Raw genomic sequence first — 17327 nt, forward strand, 5'->3', positions numbered from 1 at the left:
GAAACCTGAAAGAGAGGAACGAGGAGCAGGAAGACTCCCTGCGAGCTTGCAAAAGGGGCAGCAGGCCAGGTAAACATCTAAAGATGATGATCTCGTTTGACAAACTCTTGTCCTTTAAAAACTGAATGAGCCATTTAGTAAAAAACAATTTATTGTAAAGAAATCCTTAATATATTTACAAACCTCTTGTGCAATGTGTTCCCATATGCCGGACAGAATCTGACAAGCGACCACAGCTTTTTTTTTTTTTTCCCCCACAGTGACTTTTCATTGCGCTTGTCTTTCTGTGCTTCCTCGGTGGAGGTCCATGGTCCGGGAGCATGGGGCTCCGGTGCAAGGACAGATTCCTCATCGCTCCTCAACAGGTAGAGCTTTAAGCCAGGCTTCACTTGTGATCTTAGTCACTTGGTCCCCATCTGTCACTGATGAAGCTTGAACCACCGAAACCTAAGAGGAACAAAGGCGTGGTTAGTCAAGCTGAAAGTTCATTAGGGAACCCAGGGTTACTTTGCACTGGTGATTTATTTGAACAAATGGCCTGCGAGAGCAGCGAGAAGAAAATGGCTAAAAGCTTCCTACGTCAGGTTTTCACCTGGAGCTTCTGCTTCTGAAAGCAGAAAATTCCTAGCTTAATTGACTATGTTGTTTGCTGGGGGGGAAAAAAAATTAAAATTACTTTCCATGAAAGCACGTTTAAAATGTATACCCTGTAATTTGGTGTTAATGCAAACATGCTTTCTAAACAGTGCACCTGTTATGCTAAATGGAAATGCTTCCATTTTCCCTTGCTCTGGGTAAGTTTTCCCAGGTAACCTCTACTCCCTTGTCCTGACTTGCTAGTCCATCACATCTAGTGTATGGTGGACATTCCTTACCTGAGCTTTAATCTCTTTCCGATCAGCTGCTCCCTGTGCTTCTTGGTAATATGGATGCTTCTGTTCTCCTTTGTCTGTCTCCCCTCTCTGTAAGACTGGAGTGATGAGCTCAATCGTTTTACCCGGCAGCCTGACTGCTGGCTGCTCCCACTCCTCCTCCAGGTTTTGAGGCCCTCTCTGGGCTTTGCCTCGCTCACCTCTGGTGCCCCAGATCTTGCCAGCAGGCAGAGTTTGCCTTCGTGCCTCCTGACAGTTGCACTGGGCCTCCGGCACTCGTATCTCGGTGACCAGCTGCCCCACCCGGCTCCTCTCCTTCTTCAGCTCCTCCTGCAGCTCCAGGATGAAGGTTCTGTAACTGTCTATGATCGTCTCATGGGTCACCTCCTCCTTGGCCAACTGCTGACGCTCCTGATCGAGGGCTTCATTCAGATTGGATTGGAGAGCCCTCTCCTTCCCCAGATCCTGGGAGACTTCAAAGAGCTGCCCTGTGATTTGCTGCAGATCTGCATTGGGGTCATTATTCCATTTTGCGTGCTTCTTGTTTTGCAGTTGACAATCGCCATGTACTGACTGGCACTCCTACACAGAGAAGAGCAACACTAGTTAACCTCTCTAAAATCAGTCTCAGTTGTGGTGGTGTAATCTCAGATGGATTTTGCATCGGTGTTAATCTAGAAATCTTACAATGTTTTTTTAAAATGCCCCAGCTGCAAAGATTCATATTCAATCCAATTGCTGTATTCTAAGAGTGGTACTCGGCAGGCACTGCCTGTCTCATAGCTTGAGGCCAAAGCTGACATGCACAAAGCTGACTTGTCAGTGTTAGTTATATACGTCTACTGATCAGAAAAACATAACACCTGCGAAGACTTCCAAAAACCTAAATGTGAGAAAAGCATGCGTTCTAGGTAAGGCTCAAAAAGCCTGTTGGTGAAAATTAGAATAGTGAGTGAATGAATTCAGTGTCTTCTCACAGTCTCATTTCTTCTGGTTAAAACCAACCTGACACAATACCTAAAGGAGCTGCTTGGCGGTATGTCACTGTGTCCATTCCTTACCTGCATTTGAAACCTCGTTGCTTTCCCTTGTCCTGTTTCCTTTAGTCCCCCATGATATGGTTGCCTCTGGTCTGCCTGAGCCATCTCAGCCCTTTTAGTGTCTGTGCTTTGTAAGGCTGGGGAGTTGTGCTGAGGTAACCGGCCCTGCAGTCTTGCTTCCAGCTGCCATTGTTCCAGCACTTGAGCCATGTGCTGGACCTCCGCTCTCATTTTCTCCAGGCTGAGCTGGATCCCGTTAGTGGACTCATTGTCTTTCCAAGCCTCCTGCCTGCTGGCCTGGGCGGCCGACTCCTGCTGCTGCTCCGTGAGGCCCCCCCTCCTCTGCAGCTGCTCCTGCTGGACGACCAGCTGCCCCACCCGGCTCCTCTCCTTCTTCAGCTCCTCCTGCAGCTCCAGGATGTAGGCTTTGTAACTGCTGACAATCCTCTCCTGGGCTGGTCCTATCTCGTCTCTGACCTCCTGTGTGAACCGATCGAACTGCTGGCACTTCCGCCGGAGGGCCTCGCTCAGTTTCACCGTCAGAGACCTCTCTTCCTCCAGGTGCTGGGAGACTTCAGAGAGCCGTCCCTGAATTTGCCCCAGTTCTGTGGAAGAGCCACAGCCGCATTCCAGAAGCCTGCTGGTTTGCTCCAGAACCCCACTGTGTGTTGTCTGCTGCACCTACGTGGCGAACAGTAAGTTATAAGCAAGTTAGTTACTTTTTCCAAGTCGGTCTCAGCTGTGGTAGCAAAGTGCAGCTTCAAAGTTGATCTAAAACCATTGGATTTCTTATTCAATGCAATGATGTCATCATACTGTAGCTGTGGCAATCTGAGAAGCCATAAATACACTGGTGGCATGTTGTGCTTTGCTTGCTTGTTTTATTTGATATGGGCAAAAAAAACCCATTGCTGGAAAATACTTCTTTCTCTGTTGCAGTTGTAAACTAATAGTAAAAAAGTATAATTTAAAAAAAGACTTCCTCTAGATAGACATGACGAATGTTTATTTTGGGCAATGTTTAGCAGCTCATCTGCGAAGTAAGTATAATTCGATGAATTTAACAGCTCTTAACCTTGAGACCCTCCCTGCCCCCAGCCAGCATGAAACCCTTACAGAAGCTCTTTTGCCGCTTGGTGATCGCAGTGACCTTACCTGAGCTGGGATCGTGTTCACTTTGCTTTCTCTTGCTCCCAGCAGCTCTTGCTGATGTGGTCGCCTCTGGTCTCCCTGGGCGGTCTTGGCACTTTGTTCGGGACTTTCGCCCAGCCGCTTGACTCCCAAGATCCCTTCAGAGGGCTGCTCCTCTCCCTGGGCCTCCGGCGCTCGTATCTCGGTGACGCCTCCTTTCCTTTCCAGCTGCCCCACCCGGCTCCTCTCCTTCTTCAGCTCCTCCTGCAGCTCCAGGATGTAGGCCCTGTAACTGTCCACGATCTTCTCATGGGCCGGCTCCAGCTCCTCCTTGACCTCCCGCACGAACTTGGCGAACTGCTGACGCTCCTGATCGAGGGCTTCCTTCAGCTCGGATGCGAGAGCCCTCTCCTTCTCCAGATCCTGGGAGACTTCAGAGAGCTGCCCCGTGATTTGCTGCAGTTCTGTATTGGGGCCATTACCGCATTCCAGATGTTGCTCATTTGGCGGCTGGTCACAGTTCTGGTTCACCTTCAAGGAGAACATTAGTGACCATTCATTTCAGCTATAGTGGCACATTCTAACACAAACGCATTTTGAATCAACAGTCATTTAGTAATGTTGCAGCATGTTAATTAAACCAGCTCCTTGGGGAAAAGCTCTTGCTCATTGGAATTACCATTGTGTCGCAGAGGAAAGATAAGAGATTGAACTCTGCGTTCTTGTTAAACCTTACCACTTGTACTTCTTTCAGTTGTTGGCTCCATTAACAGTATCATTTGCCACCTAAGCAATAAAAACTACTTGAACAGACTTCTGCAATCTGAACGTGCAAAAAAGTATTAGCAATGTTAAATGCAGAAGCAAGAAGCATGAAACAATTAAATCTGTTGAGCATCACATTTAAACCTTCTGTCCTCATAGCTAGCCACTATCAATATTTAAAGGAGCTATTTCTGCTGCGTGGGCGTCTACACCAACCCCAGGCAGTGTTTGTAAGTTTGAATACCTCATTCTTTTTGTCATCCCTTTCTGATATAGACAGTTCAATTTCCTGCTGACTGACTTTGAGCTGCTCTGCACCCTGACCCTTCACTTCAGCTCTATAAAAAAAAGAAAGGTAAATAAGATTTATTTCTTAATACCTTCTTTAACATTGCTTTCAAAGACTCCCAGGTAATGTCTCATGCTGCAGTACACTCAGATCTTTTTGTTCTGCACTTAGCATACCACATAGCTGGAAAACCTAAATCCTATGCACAGTACCTTGCGGAAAAAAAAATGAATTTGTGGAATTATAAGTTCTTTATGTAATTTTTTATTTGCTATTTAATAGTTAGCTTTTTTATCTCCATGTCACAGCAAATGTCTGTCATTACTTTGACTCTCTTCACTCCAGTAAGCTTCAAAGGTGTCCCCTGACTTCAGTTTTGATAGGGCAGATTTCTAGTGACGAAAGCAAGTGCTGATTTTTGCACGTTTGTACAAGTGTACATGGGATTACAGTAGAATTGTTTGGTATTCATTGAGAGGGGGCAGCCAGCAAACATGCTGAAATCGTCATCACCTCAGTTTTTGGTTCGTTATCCTTTCCAGGACAAGCTCGTCTTCCAGGGCTGTTGCTCTGGCTCGCTCAGTGTTTAGGTGAGCCCGGCACTTTGCTGCCCTCTGCTGTTCCATTCTGAGGGAGTCTGTGAGAATTTCGGTGACCAGCTTCTCGTCTGTGAGCTGGCTCTTCAGGCAGCGCACTGTGGGAGACCAAGAGAATTCCTAAGAGGCTGGGATGAAGGTTTTGGGTTTGTGAGACCTTCTAAAGCAATTGAAGATTTGTTTGTTATTGATCTGGCACCACCATTATCTCTAGCTCGCATACAGTAATTGTACCAATTGCAAATGCATCTAATAGTAAAATTATAATGATAAATAAGTTAGATCAAGGAAAAAGACCAGAAACAGTCAACAGAACTGTATACAGTAGCTTACAGCCACAGCCTAATTAGAACCCTCCATCTCCAAAATATTGTTTGCTGACCCGTGAAATACAATAAAAAAGCTAAAATAGTCATGCTCCGCATGTGATAATTCAGAAGTGTATAGAATTAAATAAGTCAGGGTATGAATACGCATTTCTGCAGTTCTCAATGTATTCATGCACTATTGCTTAACTTAAAGTCAACAATTCTTTAGTTAATGTTTTTAGTTTGGTTTTAAAAATCAAAATTCTTTGCTCTTTCTGACTAAATCGGCTTAATTTTACCAAACAGAAAAGTGATTATGAAAATAAATGTAACATCTCATATAGAAAATAATATCTTATTTTCTCTGAATAATACTGAGAATTATTTATTTAGATTATTTTTTCGTTTTCTTTTTGTTTTGCTGCAAGCTTTTATGCTTCAGTTTGTATTTGTGTTGTACACTATATGTCGTAATGCAATACTGATTCAATAGAAAAAAAAAGTTTCCAGCTAAAATGCAAATCCCAGGCTTACAGTACGTCTTGATCATCTACAGCTAGTGTCTTTGACTGGTTCAGTTGTCTTGGGAGCCAGTGGAGCTTCATGGGTTCCTGCTGTGCCAGATACTGACCTTCCTCCTTCAGCTTCCTCTGTTCCTGCTGAGCTGCAGAGAGCATCTCCTGCAGGTGCTTCTGTTTCAGGTCTGAGGCACGCTGCTCGTCCTCCAGCTTCTGCTTGACTGACAGAAGATCACCTTTCTCCATATTCTGGTGCCTCTTGAAGAAGTAACACTGTTCACCCTAAAAGGGTGAAGTTTAATTTTGTTTAGTTTGATTGTTAAACTTGATCGTATTGATTGTCCCCAGTGTCAGGGTCAATTTGTAACGTATATAAATATCAGTGATGATTACCTGTACAGCTGCATGCTGAAGGCTTGCAATGCAGGGCATCGCTGGGTTGGAATCAGCAGGCAGTCCCTGTGAAGTAGCAGTAGCCTCCCCGACAGGTAAGGCTTGTTTCTCAAGGAGTCCCATCTGACAGCTGTCATCACCTTCTTCCCCGGCTCCCTGTCTGTAGAGCTGCTTCAGTTCGGCACTCCAGCACGTGATGTTCTTGATCAGTTCACTGAACGCGGAGTTACTGTCCTGAAAACACAGGATCAGTTGACGGTCTCTTAGTGGGTTTACCGAATTTGATCAAGTATGAAAGTTCATAGACCCATTTCAGTCCAACAATCTCTGTGTTACGTGAAAAACAGACATCTAAAGCAACAGAAAATTCTGATTCAAACTATTGAATTGAAAAAAAAAACAGTTGACACAGTGTCATTCACTCCAAAAGGAAAAACTGCCCTTCATTTACTTCTGCTTTGGTGGAGTTGACTATTGACTATTGATTGTTTACAGTAATGCACATTAATCACAAATTCTAGGTCTTTATTTAGATCATGAATTTAACATTGTAATTGTAAATATGTATAATATTTATAGAGCTACATAAATATTAAGACAATTTAAAAGGACTTACTTGTTCTGTCATGTTTCTGTGCTAAGTGAGATGTTTAAGAGATGATCAAGCTTTTCAACTTGTTTTTTTTTGTTTCCAAGGAAACTACTTTGTGATGTCATAATGTAAAATGACATGTATGATGATGCATATTAAGTGTAGGGTAGACTTAGCAACATTAAATATTTCATAGTACATTAGCCAACAATTTGTATTAATAAATATATTTACATTACCAAATTATTATTAATATTATAATCAATATTCATTAATATTAAATCTTTAATCACAAAGTTATAAATTCACTAAGCTATTTTTACCCATTTTCAAATGAAAACCTTCATTTTCTGTTACTTTTTAACTAGAAATTAAACAAGTTAGCTGTTAATTTGTTAGTTTTGCTATTGCTCTAATGAACTATTAACTAGTATAATGTTAAAATACGTTTTTTTTAGCTTGGCATTAACAATTATGACGAGTTTGATTAAATATGATTAAAGCATTCTATATTGTTACAGTTTTTTAATTTATGAAACTGAAAGAACAAATCATTGAATGTTTGCAAATTAAATTATGAATAAATTGTAATGGACATCTTGACAGTGAGATAAATATTGAACTATAGTACATAGATAAATCTGCAAAGGCTGGTCCAGAGTCTGAGATCAGTCTTACAAATTAAGTTCAATAGTAAAGCAGAAAACAATAACAGCTGTTTCATCAAACACTGGAGATATTTAGGTGTAGCATGGAGCTCTTAATATTTAAAATTCCATACATCCAATTTTTAATTCTTCATCCAATTTAGGGTCACAGGGGAGCCAGTTAGTGACAAATCTATTCTTCACTCTGCTGTTTTCACACAATTGTTATAAACTTTGGATAAGTAAACACGTTCACTACAGAAACTCAGCAGACAGATAAAAGTGACTTACTTGTTCTTCCATGTTCAGATAAGAAATGGAGCTTTTCAGAGCAAACATTTGTTTTCCAGTTGCCAAGGTAACTGATTGGTGATGTAACAATGGTATACCTGACATGGCATTGCATCATCAGGAGGTGAAATATGCAGAAAAATGCTAATCATTTTTAGGTACTTTGACCAAATAGTTTAATTTCAGTTTACTGTATTTTAGGCTACACAGTAGAGCAGAATGCTATAGAATTTTGAAGTCCAAATTAACATCCCATTAGTTCTGCTGTCCAGATGAACATTCCTTTGAAAAGATAAATTGAATATCAATAAAATGCTTAGTTTACCTGTTACCTTTCTACTTATTTTTAAGTAAAAAATTCTATTAACATTAATTTGGGGAAGCTGCTTATTAGGTGACACTGTATTAACAGACACAGTCCAATAACTACAAGAGAAGATTTTTTCCTAATAATAGTTTATAACTGTTCTTTGCATTTATGTTGTGTTTTTCATCCAAAAATATTCCTAATCCCTTTCATTTAATAGGGGGGGCCAACTTTATCCACTTTCTTCATGCTGCATTCACCTGGGTGACAGGCACTAGAGAGTGGAACTTAACCAGCGCACTATTCTGCATGCGCAGATCACTAGGAAACAGCACAGAGATTAGGTTGCAATGTCTAGCATAGCCACTAAGTGTCATCCTTTGCATCTGTTTAAAAAGCAAACCAATGTAAAGAATAAGGAGAACTACAGTAGCAATGTACAAGCCACTTTGATTCAAATAAACATAAAAGAAGCTCTGCTTTTTTAAGATGTCCTCTTACACAAGAAACGGACAGTTATGGACTGTAGCTAAGCTCTTGTCTTGCTTGATTTGAAATGTAAAAACAATCAAGAGGAGGTTGGAAGTATCACGTACAGTACAGAGAGTGGGCAGCACAGAATGAACAAAATGCTGTGCTCCAAGTTTTCACAGCGGAGAGAAATCAGGTGATGGCTCTTCTTCCTGTTTATCGGTTCTCCATGCTAAGTGACAGGAGAGGAGGATGTTCCTGGTTTTGTCAGGGGCAGGACTGAGTCGCATGCAGCCCCCTCACCCCACACCCCCACCCCTCCATCCCAAGGACAGGATTCAGGATTCAGGACATCCATTGACAAAAACAACAGCTCTCTTCCTGATTCTGAATGATGCATCTCCTGACTTACAGTGAGCTGGGTCCCAGACCTGTAGAATCCTGCCACATGCAGTTTCATCTAGGAGACTCCTGCTGACTTTTGCCTCACTTTATGAGACTTCATTGACGTGATCATATTTTCTATTTTTAATTTATTTTTTACTTTGCTTCTCTCGTCAGTGTGATCATTGATACATGTATTTTGAGGTTATTTATTTGGCAAAGTTATTCATGTCCCTGGAAAACTTTGAATCAGCTAAGACTCATTAATTAGTTATCATTCTGATTATTATCCAATAATAATCGGCATTGTTCCCACATAATGTTTTTGGCTGGTGGAAGAATGTAAATGATTGACAGAATCTGGAAATATGAAAGTAATCAACTTGTTTTGAAAACCTGGGAATCATTATGCTGAAAATTGGTCATCACATGTTTTTGAGACATGCAGACAAATGTCTTTGCAGATCAACTGAAACACCAAGCAGGAGACAAATTGCTTTGATTGCGGTTGACATTGAGATAATTAAATTGCATATCAATGAGCAAAAGTCTAAAATGTACCTTAAATGTGATGAAGGGGGAGCAGGAGTCCAAACACAGTAGCTACACAGTAGCTGGCATTGTACAATGGGAATTTAACTTTTCACTTTCTCATAAACCATGGGAAGTTCTAAGAATGTGTCAGGCATTATGTCTAAACAAATTTCAGTACTAGGATGCTCTTCAAGAATCAGTTTGGTTGTGTCAAACAGGGAATTTGTTGGTAACGGCTGTGGACCTTACTGATTTTGAATTATTGCACTAATTGCTCATATAGGGAAGAGATCAGATGTGAAGCATGTCTACAAAACCATTATAGAACGAGGCTCAAAGATGCAAACTGATTATTCTGCTTAGACTTTAATTTCTGCTTCTCTGCCTTGTTTTCCAATATGGCGGTCTGCTGTCTCAAGGTTTGTTGAAATCCCAAGGAAATCAGCACAGGCATGTTTTATGCATTTAATCAGCATATCATTAAGAAAGAAGGTGGTGTAGCTGGAAGCTCCACAATCTCGCATTTCTTGGATCCAGGGTTAAATTCTGGATTCAGTTTCCTCTCACCTCCCAAAGCCATGTCTTCTCTCTTAAGTGATGTCTCTAAATTACTCCTGATGTGCATGATTGTACGCACATGGACAGACATCTCATCCAGGATGTAGTCGTGCTTTGTACCCTGTGATTGCAGGAAAGGCTCCAGGATGCTGTGACTTTTACCAGGAATAAACGGCTTTGTGATAATGGATGGATAAAGAAAGCAAGAGTCGGCAGAATGGATGGATATGTACTGTAAGTTCTCCTCAATGTGTTCATGTACCCTTTCCCATCCCAAAGATAGAATTTGCTCTGTGATTATTGATCACAGTCATCGTTGTGCCGTCATGCTGCCTGTCGTGTTCAATCTCGAACTTCACTTGAAATGATGATGTTTCCGTACACATTTGGGTCTGCTTAAAAGGTTTATGCAGGAAAGTGGACAAACCGCAAACAAGAGGAGCCTTAATGACTAAATTTATCTCAAGTGAACACACTAGACCCCCCCTCATCCTCCCCAGGTCAAGAAAACAGAATGAAAGCAGTCCATAATGCCTTTCAGGCTGGTTTATAGTCCTTCTGAGGGTAAGCTAGGCAGGATGTGGCACCACCCTGCAGCTTGACTAGTGTCATTGCTGCTGCAACAGGAATAGCTAGCCCTCTCCCTGGGGATGGGATAAATTTACTCCCTGGTTTTGTGTGCTGAAGAAGGCCATAAACCCAAGCACCATCACCAACTATCTCCCTATCAACCTGGAAATCTTTTTTTTTTTACTTGATGCTGGGGTCAGGTGTCACTTGACTCTTCGCTGAACTCAATGATAAGTGACTCTTGGCCTAGCCTCTGCAGGATTTACCTCAGCAGTGCTTGAGAGATAAGAGCAGGATGTTTTATAGCTCTTCATATACAGGCTGTCTGTGCAAAGAAGTGAAAGCAGATTTTTACTGCTCATCGAGATAAAGAAAACAGGGAGATGACAGAAAAGCTTGAGTGCCCAGTAATGAGCAAGGCCAAAGTTTACAGAATGAAATGAAACTCTTCTGTGCGTTGTTATGATGGAGTGTGACAGAACTGACAGAGCTATGTGTCTACCACTATTTTGGGGGGAAGAGGTCAGAAGGAAAATTAGTATTTTATCGCAGTTTATTAAAATAATAGGTTGTAGAAAGTTCTAAATAGTGAATGCTCTAAATCCTCATTTTTCACGTGCGTTAGGTAAAATGACATAGCTGGGGTTATTGAGACATAAAACAGTGAAATTCAGAGGCACAGGAAGACCATGAGGTGCAGAACCATGCCGTTCTGTAGCTTTAAAGATTGAGAGAGATAAGAGAAAAACATGTACATTCGTTTCTGCAGCCCTTCCCAGTCCGGACAAGCAGGGTCACTGCTGGGAACGCAGTCGAGGGTGAAAGCTTGGGCTGAGTTCCTCTGGTGATTCAGCCCCTCAAACCCTGCCCAGAACAGCGTGTCCAGCTATTCCACTGTTTGTGCGTTTCATCACGCTCAGTTCAGCCCAGTGCCACAGTGTCCAGCCAGGTGTGACTGCCTCCTGTTCGTCACTGAGGAAATGGGATGCTCTCTTGCGGAAGATATCATACAACATTAGGACATCCATTTGGCAATTAGGGGTGAAAAAAATTGTAAAAGGAAGCAAGATTTTTTTCTTTCATTATTATTATTATTATTTTCTCCTAGTGTAGCTGGCACTTGAAAGGCTACAATTTCCTTCTCAAGAGTCCCCCCCAGGGTGTCCACTCAAGGACAGAGCCTTGAAACCAGTTCTTTCCATTCATGAGGTCCCAGGGTCAGGAAACACATTACCGAGCCCCAGTCACACACGCTGCCCAGGATGGAGCCTCTATCTTTAAAAGTGTCGCAGGAGTTACGGTCCTGTGCCGAAGCTCTTTTATCTGGAAACTGATACGCATTAATTGGCATTCCCTGCTGATTTTTCTTTTCTCTGTTGTTCACTTGATTGTGGAACAGCAATGAAATGCTCTGCGTGATGGCGAGTCCCAGTTATCATTTTGCCAAAAAACAGCATCTTCCTCAGGGGCATTTCTGCCCTTTGTCAATCAGTTATTTTTGTGCTGTGCTCAAAGGTATGTTACTGTTCACAGCAGAAGAATACCATCACGATATTATCTATTCCCTTCTGCTTTGGTTTTGATCAGTCTTGCACATTTTCTGTGTTTTGACCTCATAAAACGGCTCAATCTCTGTTACCCAGTGGTCCTGTTAAATTAATTGATGTCTCTAAATTACTCCTGGGCATGTTTGTATGCAAATGACATGAACGGGCATATCATCCATGATGTACTGGTGCTTTGTACCCTGTGATTGCAGGAAAAGCTCCAGGATACCATTACCATTACCTGTTGCCTTGTCCTGTTAAATCAGATTGTGACAACAATCTGTGTATCATTGCTCGGGACACAGACCTACTTAGGGAAAGTAACCACAAAAGTCTGAGCATGACATGAATATGCATAGCAGTATTTGACGTCTAATGCTTTCATTTTCCATAAAGAGAATAGATTTCAGGGCGCTTACAAAACTTGACAGTTTAAAATATACAACACCGTTTAAGCTATAAACAATGAAAAATTCCGAGTTAATCAAATTATTAGTTCCGGTTATACATATATACTTTATATACTTTGCTTGCAAGGGTAAGCCATTCCATTATTCAGATATGCATTCTTCTGTTCTCAGACTGTCAGTTAAAAGGCAATGTTCAGCTGATGCCGAATTCAGAAGTTCCACACCACAGAGACAAAAAAATGTGATTAGAGTTTTAAACAAAGGACCAGTCCCACACAAGTTTGTACCCCTCTCTTTTCAAACCTTGAAAAATATTATTAATTTCTGAATGGCTGAAAATTAGTCTTGTTTTTCATTTGGAGGTGGTAGATGAGTACTGTGAGGGAGTTTTGTGCTTTTCATGCATTGAAGAGCGTCTCAGGCTGCTGTCTTGTTTGGAATCCATTTGAGAGGTAAGAGGAGATGACCTTCATTAACACTCTTCCTTCCATTTTGTATTAGACAGTTGATCTTTATAGAGTGCTGGGCTGTTTGTAATCCCTTTAACTGACATCTTCACGTTTACAATTGGTTTGAATCACAGGGACATTTTATACATAAAAGTTGATGTATGAGCTCTGGGGTCACTCTGTGATCTTCAGCAACCTCTGGCTCTGTCTGGGTTGAATCAGCAGGGTCTGGCCAGGCATTTATGTACTCAGTGAAGATGTCAGCATGCTAGCAATCGCAAGTCTTGAACAGGGGGGTTAACTTGCCAGAAAGGAATGCCTTTTATTGTCAAGGATCCTTGCCAAGAGTTGTGGACCTGAAATCCAAAGGAACAATTTTTAATTACAACTGTTCAATGCAAACATTGTGTGGAAGGTCTGAGGTATGGGTGCCTTGAGGCGCAATGTAAAATATTCCTCACTGCTTAAAATAATAGAAAAACATTCTTATTTCAATATTTTTCTTTACATTCCTGCTGAAGAATGCACTTTCTTTGCACAATGTAACTTCCTTTCAGGGCTCAATGGCATTGTTCAGATCTCTCTCATCTTAAGCAGATGTCATGTCCTCACAAGACTTGTTGATAACTAACATGTCTCTTTTTGTTAACTCCAGTGGCTATTTCTATATTGTGAAGGGTGCACTTAATCAACCTTTTGGGAACCTCCACACACATTCTTAGTTTTTGATGCCACTGAGCAATGCACACAAACTTCAGCACTCTGTCATTCAATATTCAGTCCTGAGGCTATTTCCAAGGTGGGGAGTATCAGAATATTTCAGGTTTTGTAATAGCTTTGTGACAGCTGTTGATATAAACAGTACAAAGATAACAATGAACTCTGTGTGAAGAGATTTGGAGTTCTTCAGGGGGAATCAATTTAAGGTAATGCATTAGGCTGGAGTTCCTCTGCCTGTGCTGAATGTGGGCTCATGAAGAAGAGTTCTCAGCAGGACCATGCTATAGAATGCTCTGCCCACAATAACAGCTTTATTGATAGATGATGCCATGGCCAAATAAAACACAAGCACAGGGAGTCTTCTCTGGGAAAACATGATACAGAGCTTTGCGATAACTTGGTGGGGTGCCGATTGTCAAATTCCTGAAATGGAGCTTTGAAAATATCCAAAGTTAAGCATTTTTTTCTTCCCGGTGGCTTTTGATTACCCAGCCTCTATTATTTTTTTAGTATAAATTCAGAGTGATATGAATTCACAAAGGACTTACTTAATATGAGTCTGTAGGGAGCACATGGTTTTAATTCTGATGGCTTTTGCAGTCTATGAAGATGGGGCTTGAGAGTAGAAAAATACTGAACATCTCTTTACATCACTTGTTGCAAATGTACAACATACGTTGGAACTGAATACCAGATTTTATCCCTGTTTCTCAGTAATTAAAAATGTAAATGCACATCTGTAGTGACTTTCCCTTAGGAAGAGTTAATCACTTGCATCATTCTTGTATCTTTAGGATTTATACAAATGTCTGTGAAACAAATGAAGGTGATGCTTCACACTTAGTACTTGTATTGGTTTGTTTTTCCCCTTACATACTGTACTCTCCCACACCCCCGAAGGTTTGTGAATGGGGATCACAACCATTAAAAATTGCTAAGCAGGGGTGCAGCAGTCAGGAACGTATGCAAGGCAATGGCGGTACTGATGAAATTTAGACATTTCCATAGTCCATCTAATATTCAGGATTTTCCTGTCTGGTTTGGAGTACAAGCTTACTGTGCCTTAAGTTTTGCAGGTTTTTACGATATTGTTTAAGGCCTAAATAGTCGAAAAGGAAACATTGTGCTCAGATATCAAAGCCCATGGAGTCTGTGGTGTGGAGCAGCGGTCAGGGTTCTGGACTTGTCACTGGGAGGTTGTTGGTTTGGACCTCAGGTGGGATACTGCTGTTGCACCCTTGAGCAAGACACTTACCTTGAATTGGTCTGTCAAAATGGCCAACTCTATCAGTGATTCCAACTGCAAAGTGCGTCTTATAAAAGCATCAGCCAAATCGATTTTAAAAGCCAGTTCACGCAACATGTTCTGTGGTGTATGTCATTACAAAGCCTTGGTAGATGTTAATTTAACTTGAATGCTGATATATTGCATGAATCTGAATAATCTCCTCGCTTTTTTTCCAACTGGTATCGCTTATTTGTAGCTGTGGTGTTTGTGATCTAATGACATGGGCAAGGACTGCATTTTTTTTTCATTTGTGGCTACATTTTCTTGTAGGAGATATGTTGCGAATACTATACTTTGTTTATAAGCACATTTTAAAAATCTCAAAGCTCTGACTAGAAGAAGGAGATGAGATATAACAATGATATAAAGAAAATACTATTTTGGAAAATTCTGTACTCTAGGCATTGGTCGTATGCTCACTGGCAAACCAAAGTAAAACACACTGAGGTATGGGAGTCGGCATAGCGGGGTTAATTTCTGTAAGCGGTTCAAAAGAAATTAGTAGGTGATGTTTCGTGGGAGACCTGCCGTAGTACAAAAACACCAAAGCACAATTTACAGTGTTGATTTTCCTTCATGAGGTATTTGAAATTGTTCTTTTAGAAACGTTTTCTTCAGCTTTATCACTCTTATCACCGATGTTTCATTCCAATTGGTTTTAAACAGATTGAAGCGTAAAGATCATTTAAAGACACGGAGGTATACTCGATTTAACTTCCTAAAGAGTTTAACAGTTTTCTGTCTCAAACGTTTGACTGTTTTCTCCTAACACAGAGAAAACAATACTTGAAAGTTTTATTTTTCCAGATGTCAGATGCTAGAACAATTAAATGTACATCAGAATTATTCGGACACTTGTCTTCTTCGTTGTTATGTTGGCGCTGGTGTTACAGAGTGGAGGAGGGATTTTCGCTTTTTACTGAAGTGAGGAGGGGGTTTATCATGGAGAACAGTCGCCAAAACCATTTCTGTATTTTTGTGAAAGTTAACGGTGGATGTGGTGCCTCAGTCGCGAGCGCTAAAAGAAGGGGGAAAAGGAAATCATTGTAAATCCATTCTGATCTTAAAAAAAAACATTTCCTTTTAACAGGAAAAGCGCCTTTTCTCTTCCCTGACTTTTTAGACATCCTCCCTGTCGCGCAGTGAGGACAGAGCAGCTTTGCTGAAGCTCACCTGAGACTTGCTGTGACCGCGGACAGAGACTTCTCTCTCACCCCTTTCTCCTTTTTGATTTCACAGATAAAAAAGGAACAACTGGGTTTTTATTTTTTAATTCGTTAGATCTAAACATCCGAGGACTGGAAATCTGGAAATGAAGAGAGATTTTACTATTTTCTGCCGGATTTGGATTGGGATCGCTTGTGTATCAGGTAGGAGTACCCTCTTTTCGGTCATTCCTCATTTGTAACACCCTAAACTTTCAGCTGTTTCTGCGTTATAATTAATCTGTTATTATACCAACTGTCGAAGTTTTTTTTTTTACAGGGATGTGAGAGAAAATGTGTTTGCAATGCACAAGTTAGTTTTCAAAGAAAATGCACAGAAGCCCTGCCAAAGAAAGCTGTCGACTTTGTGTATGTGTGGGATTTATAATCTCATTCATTTATTCTATGTATAAATTGAATATAAGGTAGATGCTGTATCTTCGGGAGCCAATATCATCTTTGTTGTGGTTTGGTTGGTTAATGGAACAGACCGGCAATTATGATGGGTCCAAGTCATAAATAGGTCTCTTTCCTAATACACGTGAAATACAAAGAAAGAATCGTAATTAATATTTCGGAACTCTATACATTTTTTTTTCAAATCAATTAATATTGAAACTGTTCATATAACTAATTTCTTTGGCTATGAATGGAATTCACTTATTCACTCGATATAAATTCAATAGGCTTATGGAACTAACAGACCTGTCTCCGCAAATAAAGTGATGCTTGTAAAGGTATTTTCCCATATTTCGCGTAGTAAACAGCCCTCGATTACGCTACATTTTGCACGGAATGTATTTGACAGGTTGAAACAGGTTGTTCGCGTCAGAAATACGAGCTGTTTTCGTGGGCCTTTGTAACAGTACATTACGGTTTACTAAATAATTTAAAATTCTCGAAAGTCGCAGGTTTAAGTAAAAATAAACAACGAGGATAAGCGTTAAAAACTCTGAACATTCCGATTACAAAAATAATTCTAGAGGAGGAATACTACTGTAGAGTTGAAACGTCTTTAAAATCTCTGCGACAGAAGAGAATCTTCTGTGATGATGCGTCACGTTACTGTATGAAATAGTACGAAAGATTAACTTTCAATTGTGTCAGACTATTCGTTTTTGAACAGTTCTCAAAAAGTATATTATTCACTAAACTGATAGTGTTACAATGATATATCATGAAAAAAATAATAGCTACATAAGTGTAGTTTAATGATCCGACAGTTACATTAATAATACGGAGCTGCAGCTATTCATCTCCAAAAGAGTACAGGAGGAGTAACTTAAATATCAGCTGAAGTGACAGTATCTGGGATCCGCGCCACTGCCTTGATGATCCAAGGAAAACGATTAATTGATCAGAGAACGCAGACAACGCCTTACAATTTCACATGCAGTAGTATTACCAACCGCTAGGGGGAGACCCTATGTTGTCATACCGTC

At 40.8% G+C, this 17327-nt stretch overlaps 2 protein-coding genes across 3 annotated transcripts in view; one reads left to right on the plus strand and one right to left on the minus strand.

The window, feature by feature from the left end:
• Nucleotides 1–133: 133 nt before the first annotated feature.
• On the minus strand, nt 134–6571 carry LOC148650635 (uncharacterized). The gene is made up of 9 exons (XM_088604652.1): nt 6529–6571; nt 5913–6146; nt 5633–5801; nt 4611–4791; nt 4053–4146; nt 3068–3574; nt 1934–2593; nt 876–1454; nt 134–447 (listed from the first exon to the last, which is right to left on the minus strand). The coding sequence occupies exons 1-9, from the start codon at nt 6538–6540 to the stop codon at nt 349–351; spliced, it is 2535 nt and encodes an 844-aa protein (XP_088460778.1). The 5' UTR covers nt 6541–6571; the 3' UTR covers nt 134–348.
• Nucleotides 6572–15647: 9076 nt separating this feature from the next.
• flt4 (fms related receptor tyrosine kinase 4) overlaps nt 15648–17327 on the plus strand; it is a 66242-nt gene continuing 64562 nt past the window's right edge. For both annotated transcript variants that reach the window (XM_088604658.1, XM_088604659.1), the window contains exon 1: nt 15648–16050. In XM_088604658.1, the coding sequence (XP_088460784.1) occupies nt 15993–16050 (58 nt within the window). In that variant the 5' untranslated portion in view covers nt 15648–15992. The remainder of the gene's footprint in view (nt 16051–17327) is intronic.

The sequence above is a fragment of the Lepisosteus platostomus genome, chromosome 13 (genome assembly GCF_059453375.1).
Source record: "Lepisosteus platostomus isolate fLepPlt1 chromosome 13, fLepPlt1.hap1, whole genome shotgun sequence".
NCBI lineage: Eukaryota > Metazoa > Chordata > Actinopteri > Semionotiformes > Lepisosteidae > Lepisosteus > Lepisosteus platostomus.

Excerpts from the sequence above, each read along its gene's own strand:
- LOC148650635 (XM_088604652.1), bottom strand. Across the intron at positions 5,802-5,912 it reads TTCAGCATGCAGCTGTACAG|GGTGAACAGTGTTACTTCTT; the intron begins GTAATCATCACT and ends TCACCCTTTTAG. Across the intron at positions 4,147-4,610 it reads ATAACGAACCAAAAACTGAG|AGCTGAAGTGAAGGGTCAGG; the intron begins GTGATGACGATT and ends TTTTTTTTATAG.